Here is a 15,571-nt window from a genome sequence, read left to right as displayed (position 1 = left end):
TTTTAATCCCCTTTCTCCTGCTCTTCTGGCCTGCTGCTTTGGGCGTCCCTGAGTTGTCTCTCCTCACCTGTATCCCTGTATCTCCCCAATAGGCAGGGAAAATGGGATCTTTTATTTGAAAATGGAGGCCCAGAGAGGTTAAGCTACTTGTTCCAAGTTGCCCAGCTTCTCTGACAAGGCCAGCTGACCTCCTAGGCCATGCACAGGACATCATAGTACAGGAAATGGGAAGACAATAGGAGCAGCTGACTGAGGCAAATACATTCAAGGCTTCCTTCTACCCCAACAGATATTGATATCAATCAAACACATAAAAGAGAGAAGCAAAGCAGAGAATATTCCATTGGTGGCCCAGGTATCAATGAACCTGACAGCTGTTTTCCTATGAGGCCACAACATATGAGCTTCTGATTCTTCTCATGGTCAAAGACATCTTTGTCCACAGGCATTTGTCCCTGTGCATGTCGGTGAATACAAACACTTCCTTTTAGGGCCATGATGGCTCTTGGTCAGCCAGCAAGTCTTACCCTCCATTCACATGTATACTGCAGGGTGAGGTTCCTTCAGCAGGTACTTACCTCCAGGGAATAACTTATAAGACATAATTCAGCAGCTTTCATAGGGCCAAGTGACAATTCCTTGATGAGGCAGAGCTGTGACTTTGTTATTTGGATTTGTGTCTGCCATTTTAGAAGTAGAACTTTGGGCAGGTTCTTTTGATTCCCTGAGCCTCCTTTTTTTCATTCATCCAAAGAGATAATAATAAATACCTCACAGAACTGTTCTGGCAAATAGTAGGAGCCCAGCAAAAGTGAGTCTCCTTTTCCCCTGCTCACATTGGAGAAAGACCTTCCAGCTCAAGGGGCTGTTCTGCTCACATGAACCCCCACTGAGGAGACTTTGGATATCAGTCCCTAAAATAGCTGCGAGGGAACTTGGTACAGTTTCTTCTAAAAGGGAGAGTAGAGTTTCCCTATCTCCAAAGCACAGTTTTGTTTTTTTTTTTAAATTGTGATTTGGGTGAAAATTTACAGAGCAAATACACTTTCCATACAGCAGTTCACATACACTTTGTCTCGTGACATTGACCACAATTTAGCACAATGCAACATCTCCCCTCCCACTTCCTCCCGATAGTTACCTCTTCCCTGTGTCCATCTCTCCATGCACTCCTACCCCCTGAGCTGTCTGCCTGTGCCTGAGCAGCCCTTCTTTCTCTCATGCAAAGCACAGTTTTTCCATAACCCTGGTATTCCAGTTCTAGTGAGACCTGGCTTAGGGAGGCACAGAGAAAAGCCAACATGTCAGGCCCTTCCCTGAACTAAGGTAAGGCTGTGCTTCAGTCACTCATGGTCAGGATGGGGAGAGAAATCAAAGGCTGCTGCAGCTGGCTCAGCAGCACCTTAAGATCAGAGAGGCACTACCTGATTTTAGCCCATGGGCCTTATCTCATTAGGGGTCAACACACTTAACAAATATGAAGTAACGAACGAATACGATAACACTACTATGGGGTCTCATTCATTATGCTATCCTTTGTCCTTATAAAAAACAGTCATATGACTAATTCCAATCAGTTTGGTGCTAGCAAACAATAAGAAGATTCAATGGCTTCCAAGGAGTCTAATTCCTGGTTTAGCAGCCTACCCACATCATCTGGCCACCAAGGACATCTCCCTGTCCCAAAAGTAACTTGGTTTTCATTGTAGTGCCCTGTGGGAAGAAGTGTCTGCTTCCCCACACCCCTTTGCATTGAGTGTAGCCTCTGAACTGGGAAGTGAGAGTCTCAGAGTCTGGCAGGTGAGGCTCTGTCCTGCCCCACTTCCCAGGGGCCAGTGGGTAATGTCTGTTGGGTCCATAGGATGGCAAAGGAATGCTATTAGGAATTGTGAGGAAGGTAGTGCCTTACATACCTCAACTCCAGAATGTTGGTGACATTGCCAGAGGGGAAGATCCTCCTAATGTAGTTGAAATCACCAACATAGAGGCTCCCATCAGAACCACATGTGAGGGCCACAGGGGCCAGGAGTTTGTTGCCATCAGCAAGGCCATTGCAGCTGGGGCAGGAGATGCTTCTCCGGCGTCCATTGCCCATGATGCTTCCAATGACGGGTGGCTGCTGGGACACAAACTGGTTCTCCCCATTCCCTTTGTGCAGGATGCCTGGGACAAAGACAAGAACGGATTCACCTGTGGTACAGGAAATGGGTCTCATCTGTAGCTGACCACAGAGTCACCTTGATTTTGCAAAGCATGAGATCTCTGCCTGCCATTTCCAGACTCATCTCTCAAGGCTGTACCCACCCCCATATGAAACCAAGTGTCCTGAACAGGTCATACTGTTTTACTGTTTTAACTATCACAACAACTCTGTAAGAGGTTCTATTATTATGCCTATTTAATATATGGGAACAAATAAGGTCACACAGTGGTGACTGGGAGAGCTTCAGAGTCTAGACCCTTAACCATTAAGCTACACTGTCCCTCAACTAGGTTGTACATATCACATACCTAGTCCATATCTCTATTAGAGCATGAATTCTTCATTGTACTTATTTGTTTCTCTCTGTTTAGACTGGTATCATTTCAAGCATAGAGACCATGCCTTTTCCCTTTCTGACTTACACAGAACCTAACATAGAGTAGATACCAATACATATTTATAGAAATAAATAAATGAACTTCACAGTCTCTTCTCACCAAGGGACAGTGAATATATCTTTTTTTTTAAAAAAAAAAAAAACATGGTTTTGCTAAAATGGACTTTTCCTGGATCTTGAGTGGGTCTCTTCAACTGCTTAACTGCTCTTGAGCCTCAGTTTCTCCAGCAACCAAATGAAGGCATTGACCTCAATAGTTTGTAAGCTTCTTCCTGTATTTGTACTGTTTCTTTTCAGGTGTTAATCATCTTTTTCTCTCCTAAATTATTGCCACAACCTCCTAATTGGATTCCCTGCCTCCCACCTTACCCCTTCCAATCCCTTCTCTATACTGAAGCCTGAGTGAGCTTTTGTTTTTATATGCCACAAGATTCTTCTCCCAGGCTGTCACCTTTAGCTTTATAGAAACTGTCTTTTGTTGAGTGGAAGCCCTGGTGTTTAGCTGGGCGCATGACTACCTGGAACTAACTACATTCCCCATCCTTCATGCAGCTACATATGGGATGTGATTAAGTTCTGGCTAATGACATATAAGTGGTTGTTGTTGTTGTTGTTATGTGCTGTCGAGTCGGCCCCGACTCATAGCGACCCCTCCTTGGGTTTCCGAGGCAGTATCACTACGGAAGTAGGATTGCCCAACCTTCCTTCCCAGGAGTGGCTGGTGGGTTTGAACCGCCAGCCTTCTGGTTAGCAGTCAAGCACCTTAGGCACTATGCTACCAGAGCTCTGTCCTAGCCACTTATAAATCAGTATTCAATCATAAATTTTAGAATTATTTTGTTGATTTTCCCCAAACATCCTACAGCTTTGATAGGACTTTCACTGCATTTATAGATTTAGCAGGAGATATTTGATATAGCTACCAAGTTAGTTATCCCATCCCAGGACATGGTCAGAAAGTCATCAAAAATAAAAATGCGATCATGTCACTTGCATGTTTTAAACCTCTCAAGGCATGACATTTGCCCTAGATGAAGTCGGAAGTCTTAACCTTCTTACCCTAAGTGTCAGCTGCCCAAGCCTCTGGCTTCAGCTTTTGCTCTCTGTGGTGGTTAAGTCTGTTTGTCAACTTGGCTGGGCCTGGTTGAGTGGCTTGGTAGCTGGTGGTAGTTATTCCCCATATGAGACTGGCAATCAACTCCAAGGTGGGATCTACCACAAGAAGCTGAGTATCTGCTTTAGGGATGTGGTCTAGCTTATGGCACGCTTGAACCCTGCATATAGCTGAGTTGTTGTTCAGCAGCCTGCCATGCTTTGCTGATCTTGGGATTTTTAATGGACTTGAATTAGTGGCCTGCCATGTGGTTTGGTAATATCGGAACTGTGCCTTATTACTTGTCAACTTTGGGCTTGTCAGCCTCAGGAGCCAGTAGCTGAGTGAAGAAAACCTTCCAGCTTCAGTGGGCCAGGAACAGGAGGCAGAGCTGAAGCCCAAGGTTGAGGGGCTTTCTCCCAGCCCCCAGAGCCTGGCACTTTGAACTTGGACTTAAAGCCTCTGAACTGTAAGAGAATAAACTATTTGTTTAAGCCATGCCATTTGTGGTATATTCTTGTTAGAGTGGCACTAGGTAACCAGAACACTATCCCTTGTTTCACCCTTTGCTCAAGCCACAATGAACTCTCTCTCCAGCTACTCTTTTCTTGCAGGCCCCAACACTTTGGCACATGCTATAATATTGGCCTAGACTGTTCTTCCTACTTGATTCACTATGTTCCTCTTCTGTGACCCCACAGTGTCCTGTGCTTCCCTCTGTGAATGCACAGTCCATGCCACAGCACTGAAAATGCCTGGTATGTGTTTGTATCTGATCACAGTGTAAACTCTGGAGGCCTTTCATTTCTGCATCCTGGAGGATAGTACAGTGACAGACATAGAGGGGGAATAAACCCAAGAACATTTGTTGACTGGCCCTTCTTTCTGACTCACTGACTGATCATATGGGCCTAATTACTTTGAAGTGTGCATTTCTATGGAGCCATGTGCTCATCACACCCCTGGCCTGTTCAGGGAATTCTATTATTCTACTCACCACTTTGGATGTTGAGGGCATGATGTTTGTCCAGACTCCATCCTCCAAGCTTGGAAGCATCGATTTCATAGCCCTGCAGTACCGCTGTTCTTTTTTCCCACAGGATTAGATCTGGGCAGGATTCATACTCATAACCCACGGAAACTGTAGGTTATAAAAGCAGCAAAATGCAAAGGTGAGCAGAGCCTCATCTTTGGCCTTTAGTCTTGCAAGCAAGGCCCCCTGCTTGTCTTTTGTGAAAGAAGAAAAAGGAGATGTCTTTCTAAGTGGAAACCAGACCTATGGGAAATATTAACATATAGAGTCCAAGCCTTAATATCCTTTTTTTTAAAGACTGTATGTTATTAAAAATGTTAAAATACTTAAAAATGGCCCATGTGAATTTATTCTAGGGAAATAATCTTTAGTATGGAAAATACTTGATGAAAAAAGTTTTTACTGAATTATTTATTTTCCTTTTAGTGTTTTTAACTTTTTACTGTGATTTGGGTGAAAGTTTATAGGGCAAATTGGTTTTCCATCCAACTATTCATACACTTTTTTTTGTGTGTGTATGTGACATTAACTGCAATCCCCACAAGTAACAGCACTCTTCCCACGTCTTCCCCGTGGTTACCATTTCCACTTGTCCTTCTTTCCTACCCTTTCCTGACTTCTGAGCTTTATCCCTGGGCAAATGCTGCCCTTTTGATCTCAAATGGTTGATTGTTCTAAGGACTGCATACCTGTCAGGGCTACTGTTCACATAATAGGATTGTGTATCATTTGGCTGAAAGCTGAGCCATAGAGATGAGTTCAGTTCCAGGTTTGAAGGGTGTTTAAGGACCATAGTCTTGGGGATTCCACCAGTCTCTACCAGACCAATAAGCCTTCTTTTTTTTTTGAGCTTTGTTCCACATTTCTCCCCACTCTATTTGGGACCTCTTATTGTGATCCTCTTCAGAGAGGTGGGTTGTGGTCGTCAGCCACCATCTAGTTCTTCTGGTCTGAAGGTCATGGATGCTGGCGTTTGCACGGTCCATTAGCCCTTTGGACTGTTTCCTTGCATCTTTGATCTCTCTGACTCTTCTTTGCTCCAGAGGGGGAGAGACCAGTTGTTGCATCTTAGAGGGCCACTCACAAGCTTTTCAGACCCAGTCATGCAACATTATTTAGAATAGTGGAAAATTGGAAGTAATTTGAAGGTTCAAAAGAGGTGAGAAGTTAAGTAAACCAAAGGGAAAAAAAAAAAATATATATATATATATATATATATATATTTTTTTTTTCTCCATTCCAGGAATGGACATTATGGTTATGAAGATCATAAGGTGACATGGAAAATACTTATGGAATAATGCTATGTTGAAAATGCTGATTATATATAGGACCTGTTTTGAAAACACTAAGTATAAAAAAAGAAAATAAAATGTTATTTGGTCTAGAAACATGTATGACTTTTTTCCTATTTTTTATTCATTTATCAAATTTTCATTAATTATTTAATATTTAAGTATTTTATAAAGGACAAACATTCTAAAATAATTTATAATGAATACACAGAGAAGGAGGAGCTCAGTTTGGGGTACTTGTAAATGTAGAAGTTACTCTGAAGTCTCAATTTTTGGAAGTCTGGTTTCATTTTGTTTAATGAATCAAGGCCTTCTTAGTAGGCTAAACATGGCAGTGGCCTAAGTCTGGGCTTTATAGAGACCTGCAACTGACCTATGGAGAGATCCAGCAGAGACAGGAGTGCTTGCTATGCCTTCAAAGTATCTTTTCTGTGCAGGCACTGTGTTCCAGTGAGCAATATCCTACCATGTGTTCAAGATAAGAATTAACAATTGAGCAGCCCTTTAAAACTCTTTCAAATGCCATAGAGGATTGCTGACCATCTATGGCAGGAGTGGAATGTGGCTAGAAGATGTCCTGGTGACTGTAAGACCCTTTAGCAACACCATGTCTCCCCTGGTTATCCCCTGGTGATCTTGGGAAAGTGGGCCTGAGCCATTGAAGTCTTATAGTGGAGACATTTCCCTTTTTAACTCATTAGTGGGCATGTTGTTATGTTGTTGTTAGGTGCTGTTGAGTCAGCTCCGAATTATAGCAACCCTTTGTACAGCAGAATGAAACACTACCCAGTCCTGTGCCAGCCTCATAATCCTTGGCATACCTGAGTTCATTGTTGCAGCCACTGTGTCAATCCATCTTGTTGAGGGCCTTCCCCTTTTTCATTGACCCTCCACTTTAACAAGTATGATATTCTTTTCCAGGGAATAGACTTCAATAGTCCCTTCTGACAACATGACCAAAGTAGGTGAGACGAAGTCTGGCCATGTTCGCTTCCAAGGTGCATGCTGGCTGCACTTCTCCCAAGATAGATTTGTTAGTTCTTTTGGCAGTCCATGGTACTTTCATAATTTTTGCTAACACCACAACTCAAAAGCATCAACTCTTGTTCAGTCTTCCTTAATTCGTTTTCCAGCTTTCACCTGCATCTGAGGCGATTGAAATTACCATGGCTTGGGTTAGGTACACCTTAGTCTTCAAAGAGATATCTTTGCTTTTCAGCACTTTAAAAAGGTCTTTTTTTTTTTTTAATAGAATTTGTATTGTGATTTGGGTGAAAGTTTACAGAGCAAATTCACTTTCCATACATGGCTCACATACACTTTGTCAGATGACATTGACTGCAATTTCCCACAATGCAACAGCTTCCTTCTTACTTCCTCTCCTTAGTTACCTCTTCCCAGTGTCCTAAACTCCTATGCACTCCTGTCTTCCAAGCTGTCTCCCTGTGCATATATAGCCCTTCTATTCTCCCATAATTGATCTCCCCAAGGAGTGTATCTACCTAATGTACATATTCAGATCACATGTCTGTCTTTCACTTGGAGTGGGTTCAATTCCAGACCTGAAAGGCAGCTAGGGGTCACAGTCTCAGTGGTTTCACCAGGCTCTATAAGACCAGCAAACCTGGTCCCTTTTTCTATAAAATGACTTTGAGTTTTGTTCCACATTGTTCTCCCACTCTATCCAAAATCTCCTATATAGATCTCCCTCCGACTGGTTGACAGTGGTAGTCGGGCACCACCTACTTCTTCTGGTCTCATAGTCGTGTAGGCTGAGGACTGCATGGTATACCAGTCCCTTGGACTAATTGTTTCCATGTGTCTTTGGTTTTCTTCATTCTTCTTTGCTCTGGATGAGAAAAGAACCATTATTGCATCTAGATGGCCACTCACAAGCTTATAAAATCCCAGTCACTACTTGCTAAAATAGGATGTGGAAGAATGTTTTTGTGTAGTATGTTATGCCAACTGAGCTTGATGTCCACTGCGACTATGGTCCTGAGCCCACAGGTCCAACCACTCACTCCCTCTGGGTAGCTGGCTGTGGCCAAGAAGTGACTACAACCTTGTCCCTTGTCAGCTCTACCATATACCTGGGAATTCTTACAGAACATACAAATACCTTTGTAGAAACATTGTCTACCAACCCTATATATCGTCATGGGCACACTCCCCCCTGCAGAGACATACCCAATTGTTCAGCCTGTCCACCCATCTATCCACCTGTAGGTCAATGTTTGCCTTCACTGACAACACAGTAATATATGTGCAAAAGGGTTCATCTTTGTTCTCTGTATCTCCCATGTACCTCTCTATGTCTTCCTTGAAAAGGTCTTTTGCAGCAGATTTGCCCAGTGCAAAAAGTCATCTGATGTCTTGACTGCTGCTTCCATTGGTGTTGTTTGTGAAACCCAGTTATGTGAAATATTTGACAGCTTCAATCTTTCCTTCATTGTAATGCTGCTTATTGGTCCAGTTGTGAGGATTTTCATTTTCTTTATGTTGAGATGTAATCCATACTGCAGACTGAAGTCTTGAATCTTCATCAGTAAATGCATCCAGTCGTTCTTACTTTCAGCAAGCAAAGTTGTCTTGTCTGCATATCGCAGGTTGTTAATGAGTCTTCCTCCAATTCTGATACCACACTCTTCTTCACATACTCCAGCTTCTCGGATTATTTGCTCAGCATGCAGTTTAAATAAGTATGATGAAAAGATACAACTCTGACACACTCTCTTTCTCATTTTATACCATGCAGTATCCCCTTGTTCTGTTTGAATGACAGCTTGTGTTTCTGGAAGTTCTATGTCAATATATTGCTGCAACCATTTTTGAATTATCTTCAGTAAGATTTTACTTGTGTGTGATATTAATGATATTGTTCAATAATTTCCACATTCTGTGGGATCACCTTTCTTTGGAATGGGTACAAATATGGATCTCTTCTAGTCAGTTGACCAGGTAGCTTTGGGCATAAATATGTTCATTTCACCTGATGTAGTTATAAGGCCTTCTTCTTTTTTTTTTTTTTTTTTTTGAGAGGTGATTAAGTGGTTGGATCTACAGAATGGATTGTGAGCAGTGAGGAGATAACATCTTTGCTCTTAAAGTGCCCTTGTTGAGTATAGTGGGAATTCAAGCCCATAGGGAAGATCTGGCATAAATCCAGCTCTGTTCTTTCCTAGATAGGTATCCTTGGGATGTCACTTTCACTTCTCTGGGCCACAGTTTCCTCCTTGCAGAATGTGAGGGTAATAATTCTTGACTCTCAGAATAAATGTGAAGATTAACTCAGATGTACCAGGGAGCAAGTCATCTAGAGCAGGTGCTCTACCCTCAGCCCCTGGCAACCACTAATCTGCATTCTATCTTTGTTCAGTGAATATGCTTTATTTTTCTTTTGTTTTTAATACACCATTACCACCCCCCTTGCACCCCCCTTGCTTCCTCACTCTGCCTTCTGCTGAATCTAGAAAGGGAATAAATTGGAGTAGGGTTTCATGATAGAAAGGAATTTTCTGGGATGTTACTCTTAAGTATTTGGAGGATTAGCCCTATAGAGGTTAGGATTACTACCAGTCCAGCTCTGAACACTTGCTGGAACTCTGTTCTAATCCTGAAGCTGAGTGAACATATCCAGCCCTGGAAAGATCAAGGTCTAAGTGAGGCTGGGACTTCAAGTAAGTCTACAGCTATCTGACTTCATCTTTAAAAAAGGACAGCACTAACAACAACAAAAACACAGCCTCTCAGGTTGGAAATGAGGTAAAGAGGCCAAAAAGCATTGCTGATTAAAGGAAAAAAATTTTAATTCCTGTATCTCAATAAAACTGAAGAAGCCCAGGAGCTCTAGCAGTTCCAGGTCCCCATATTTTAAAGAGAAAGTTGAGGCACACTGGCCACGGGGAGCATAAGGCAATGCTGATATGGTTCAATCTGTGGCACCTAGTCTTTTCTAATATAACACATACTACCACATTGCTTTGCAGGGGCCATTTGGGTTTATTTTTTTATTTTTTCTTTTTAAGTTGAGGTAAAATTCACATTACATAAAATTCACCATATTAACCATATTAAACTGTACAATTCACTGCCATTTAGTATGTTCACAATGTTGTACTACCACCTTTTCTAACTAGTTCCAAAATATTTTCATCATCTCAAAGGAAACTCCACATCCATTAAGCAGTCACTCTCCATTCCCACCTGCTACCCTCAGCCCCTGGCAACCACTAATCTGCTTTCTATCTCTGTAGATTTGTGTGTTCTGGATTTTTCACATAATTGGAAATCACGCAATATATGACTTTTTGGTTCTGGTTTCTTTCACTTAGCATGTTTTCAATTTCATCCATGTTGTAGCATGGATCAGCACTTCATTCCTTTTTATGGCCAAATAACATTCCATTGTGTGGATATGCCACATTTTCTTTATCTGTCCATTAGTTGATGGGCATTGGGGATGTTTCCACCTTTTGGCTATTGTGAGTAGTGCTACTATGAACATTCGTATGCAAATATTTGTGAAAAAACTTATTTATTTATTTATTTTTGATAACCTTCTTTTTTAATGGTCAATATCCCACATACAGCTCTTTGAATAAATTACTTTTGGTCATGAATTGTCACTGAGAGGTCCTAAAGGCCAAAAAAGCCTTAATTATTTTTGATGTGAGAAGAGGAGGAAACCAAGGGAAAAAAATCTCATCTCCCTCCCACACTGCCAAGTGCTATTCTCTCTCTGAGATGGCGCTGAGTCCTGAGGCTGGGCCACTTACCAAAGGCTTCTGAGAGCCCAAACACTTTCTGGTTGTAGACATCGGTCTTGTCCCAGATGAAATAATAGGACAGGTCTGGGGCTGCAGCAAACCACTTCCTGAAGAGGCGACCCTCAACCGCCACCATGAGGTGGACCTTCATGAGATTGAAGGGGATGGTAGGATGGGTGAGGCTGATCTTCAGGACAGATTTATAGCCAGGGGTACGGCTGCTCAGGTAGCTCAGCCTCATCTTGCAGCCAGAGATAGCAATTTCTTCCTGCAAAGCCTAGAGAGCACAGACAGATCACAGCGAATGAGTCATGAAATCACCAAGGGCCACAGCCTCACGGTCTTTGTGTGTTCAAGAAGCAAAAGAAGAATGCAGAGGAAGATGAAAAATTGACAGAGGACCAATTATTGCTTAAACAAATGTGTACATTAGTCTCAAAAAAAAAAAAAAGTCTTTCTTCATAGTACCCAATACTTGCAGGACCATCCCACCATCAGCACATATTATGTGTTAGGAGCCCTGGTGGTGCAAAGGTTAAGTACTTAGCTGCTAACAGAAAGGTTGGTGACTTGAACTCAACCAACTGGGAAAAAGACCTGGAAATCTGCTTCCCTAAAGAGTATAGCCAAGGAAACCGTATGAGGCAGTTCTATGTTGTCACATGGGGTCACTATGAGTTGTAATTGACTTGTTGGCACCCATCAACAATATCGTGTTACATATGTTTTAAATACATGCATTTATCCAATCTTCACAGGAGGAAAAAGAAGAAAGAAAAGGGGGAAGCAGAGTGTGAAGAGAAGGAGGAGGAGAAAGAAAAAGAGAGAGGGAGAAAAGAGAGTGAGGAAGAGGAAGACCTGACTTTCATGGCCAGTTTCTGTGTGGTAGTCACTTCACCTTGCTAAGCCTGTTTCCTCCTCTATACAACAGGGATGATAATACTTGTCTTATTACATTATTGAGAAGAATGCATAAGAAAATGCATTTAAATGGTCTGGTATAACATGGTCCTCACAAATGGACATCATGATAAATGGAGAAAAGATGAAGTTTCACTTCAGGATTTCACTTTACTTGGATCCACAATCAATGCCTATGGAAGCAGCAGACAAGAAATCAAATGACATATTGCGCTGGGCAAATCTGCTGCAAAAGACCTCTTTAACATGTTTAAGAGCAAAGACATCATTTTGAAGACTAAGGTATACCTGACCCAAGCCATGATCTTTTCAATAGCCTCATATGCATGTGAGAGCTGGACAATGAATAAGGAAGACTGCAGAAGAATTGATGCATTTGAATCGTAGTGTTGGCAAAGAACATTGAATGTACCACGGACTATCAGAAGAATGAACAAATCTGTCTTGGAGGAAGTACATCCAGAATGCTCCTTAGAAGAATAGCCAGACTTTGTCTCTTGACTTTGGTCATGTTATCAGAAGGGACCAGTACCTGGAGAAGTATATCATGTGTGCTAAAGTAGAGGGTCAATGAAAAAGGGGAACACCCTCAACAAGATGGATTGACACAGTTGCTGCAACTATGGGATCAAGCATAGCAAATATTGTGGGGATGGCACAGGACTAAGCATTGTTTTGTTCTGTTGTATGCAGGCTTGCTGTGAGTCAGAACCTACTTGACGGTGCCAAACAACAAAAACAAGGCTCTCATTTATTGCTGTCATTCCAGAAACCTCATGTAATTTCTGAGTCTCAGTTTCCTCACTGGATTATTGTGAGCACTGACTTGGTGTTAGCTACTGTCGAGCCCATGTGATATGAGGAGAACTGCCCCCTAGGGTGTCCTAGGCTGTACTCTTTACAGGAGCAGATCATGAGGAGGACTTTCTCCCATGGCCCCACTGTGTGGGTTAGAGCTGCCAACCTTCAGTTAGTAGCTGAGCACTTAAACTTTGCACCAACAGGGCTGCTAGTGAAGACTGAATAAGGTCACATACATTAAGTGTCTAGCACATAATAGATACTAAAAAAAAAAAAAGAAAATGCTCCTAGCTGGTGGTGATGGTGCTGATGGTGGGGTAGTGCTAGAAATACTAGGTCCTATGAAAAAAGACCTTTTTTTTTTTTTTTTTCCCTGAGATTAATGTGGATATCTGTGTAAGCAAGAAGAATTGTTCCTGTCTTAAAACTCATAAAGATGGTTTTCAAATAGATTTCCTTTTTAGGAAAGTAAACAGAGCCTATGAGATGTTGACAAAACAAATAATTATACAGAGTTGAGAGCATAGCCTGCCAAGGAAATGGAGCTAACGCCCCCAGCTTATCCACAGAAAGATGTTGAATTGACTGTACAGTGTTTCTGTGTGCACTGGGTCACTGGCTCCACTATCATGTGAGATAAATGGAATGGTGGGAAAGGCAGCACTCTATCTACTGCGTGTAATGAGCTCATTTCCAAGATAGAAAATTTACATTAATGACAGGATATTCAGGTACATGAGAAAAGCAGAGAACTTTTATCAGCTTGATGCTCCAGGCTTTGTTTCAAGAAGGGAATGTTAAACACATCCATTCTGATGACAATGAGTGGGTTTGGTTTTTTGGTTTGTGTTCATAGAAGAACTAACCCACTGTGAGAAGCAGACTGACTCATCTTTCTTCTGTGGAGAGGCTGGTGGGTTCACACCATCAACTTTTGCTTAGCAGCCAAATGCCTTAAGTACTATACCATCAGAGCACCTCATAAAAGAACGGTTATTGTTGTTGATTTGTGTCGTCGAGTCAGACCTGACTCTTAGCGACCCCTCCTTGGGTTTCTGAGGCGGTATCTTTACGGAAGGCAACCTTCCTTCTGAGGAGTGGCTAATAGGTTTGAAATGTCAGCCTTCTGGTTAACAGTCAAGTGCCTTAGGCACTATGCTACCAGAGCTCCTATAAAGGAACTAGGCTTGTATAAAGAAAGCCTTCTTCATTCTATCCAGTTCATATATGTGTATGAACTCTACTCCCACCTGCATCCCACTCTCCTGATTATAGGACATTTGAGAGACTGGGTTGAAATCAAAGCAATCTTTCTAAGTTACAGCTTACACAATTCCAGGCAAAGCAGGGCTCTGGTCAGTCACTACCACAGGCAGGGTTGAAGTGCCATTTGATGCTCTCATAGTTACCTTTTAATGTACCCTTTTAAATTTATACCTCCCAGTACTTGCAAAGACTAAGCAATGTAAGGACCAGAAAAAGCTGAATCTGTTTATGTTTTTTTCTGAATCTGGTAATAGGCAAGTCTTGTGACCCAACTGGACTTATAGCCAGCGAGGCTGGGGCGCACTATAAAGAGGGCAGGATCTTTAACCTCATTTGTTCCAAAGTCCTTGCTCCTGAAAAAAAAAAAAAAAAAATCTGGCTGGAGCCAGGTAACAAATTGCTTCTCTCCAGCAAATTCTGTCTCCACTGACAACCATTTCATAAGAAAGGTCAGCCTGGTATCTGAGACAGGAGATCAGCATTGAATCACTGAAAAGGAGGGAGGTTTCAACCTATGGGTGCAATGAGAATTTCAAAACGGTTGTATTTTTTTCTCATGGGCCATCGTCTGAAGCAGCTCAACAGGGTACACATGAAAAATGTGTTTGCTTAGCCAGGCATGAAATATACACACATAAATGTATAAACTCCCTGCTCCACCAACTCTGGCAATCTATTAACATGCACACCACCAGAGTTCTCATTAGGCGGGGAGATGACTGGGCTTTTCTTTGCATTTCTACACTAAAATCTCTCCTCTTCCCCAGGCCTTGGTTTATGCCATTAGAAATAGGGTCGGGAATGGAGGAGAAAACTAAACTCTGGCAGAGCTTTGTTAAGCAAAGAATCTATCTTGATTTCCATCAGATTAAAATGCATCTTTTCCAATTACTTCCCTTTAATGATAATTAAGTAAAGCACTGCAAGTATAGATTTGAGCCAAAGCAATCCTTAATTGGCATGAAGGCAGCATGTGTAAAATAATCTTACTAATAATAGCTAAAATATATTGAGCACTTTCTATATGCCAGACACTGCACTAAGCACCTCATATATATTTTTTCACTTAATCTTTATTATAATGCTTACTGTTTGGGACCCTCTGGCTTATTCTTCTTGGTAGAACCTATTATAATAATGTCTTAATCTGTCATGAGTGTAAGTGGTTGTTGTTGTTAGCTGCTGTTGAGTTGACTCTAACTCATCATTAGAATCTTTCGGATTCTAAACCTTTTGGAAGAATATCATCAGGCCTGTCTTCCAAGGAGCCTTGGGTAGCTTGGACCATCAAACTTTCAGCTAGTAGTCACACACTTAATTGTTTGTACCTCCCAGGGACTCTTGGAACCTATCATAATATGTATTTCTTGAAAAATTTTTACTGATGTCAAAATATAAAGAACACAACATTTACCAGTTCAACATTTTTCATGTGTACGAATTAAACCAATTATATTAATCATGTTCTGCACCATCACCACTATCCATTGCCAAATTTCCTATCCCCACAAGAAAAACTCTGTGCTACCTAAACAATGATGTCCCTTTTCCCTTTCTCTCCCTCCCCTGGTAACTGTTACTAAACTCTAATCTCTATACCTGTGTCTTCTGGGTATTTCATATTAGTGAAATCATACAATATTTGTCCTTTTGTGGTTGACTAATTTCATACAGTAGAATGTTTTCAAGGCTCATGCATATTATGAAATGTATCAGGACTTCATTTCTCTTTACAGCAAAGTAGTATTCCATTGTATGTCACAATACATAGTTATTTATTTATTTATTTTTTA

At 41.6% G+C, this 15,571-nt stretch overlaps 1 protein-coding gene across 1 annotated transcript in view; it reads right to left on the bottom strand.

Moving 5' to 3' along the window:
* Positions 1-15,571, bottom strand: part of TENM4 (teneurin transmembrane protein 4) — a 562,032-nt gene that overhangs the window by 82,606 nt on the left and 463,855 nt on the right. Inside the window, exons 18-20 of the mRNA XM_007941024.2 lie at positions 10,800-11,067; positions 4,691-4,834; positions 1,914-2,163 (exon numbers count right to left, since the gene is read on the bottom strand). Coding sequence (XP_007939215.1) covers positions 1,914-2,163; positions 4,691-4,834; positions 10,800-11,067 — 662 coding nt within the window. The remainder of the gene's footprint in view (positions 1-1,913; positions 2,164-4,690; positions 4,835-10,799; positions 11,068-15,571) is intronic.

Source organism: Orycteropus afer, unplaced genomic scaffold, assembly GCF_000298275.1.
Source record: "Orycteropus afer afer isolate SDZICR_OR568_19922 unplaced genomic scaffold, OryAfe1.0 scaffold00074, whole genome shotgun sequence".
NCBI classification, from domain to species: Eukaryota; Metazoa; Chordata; class Mammalia; order Tubulidentata; family Orycteropodidae; genus Orycteropus; species Orycteropus afer.
This window is presented reverse-complemented; position numbering and strand designations above follow the sequence as displayed.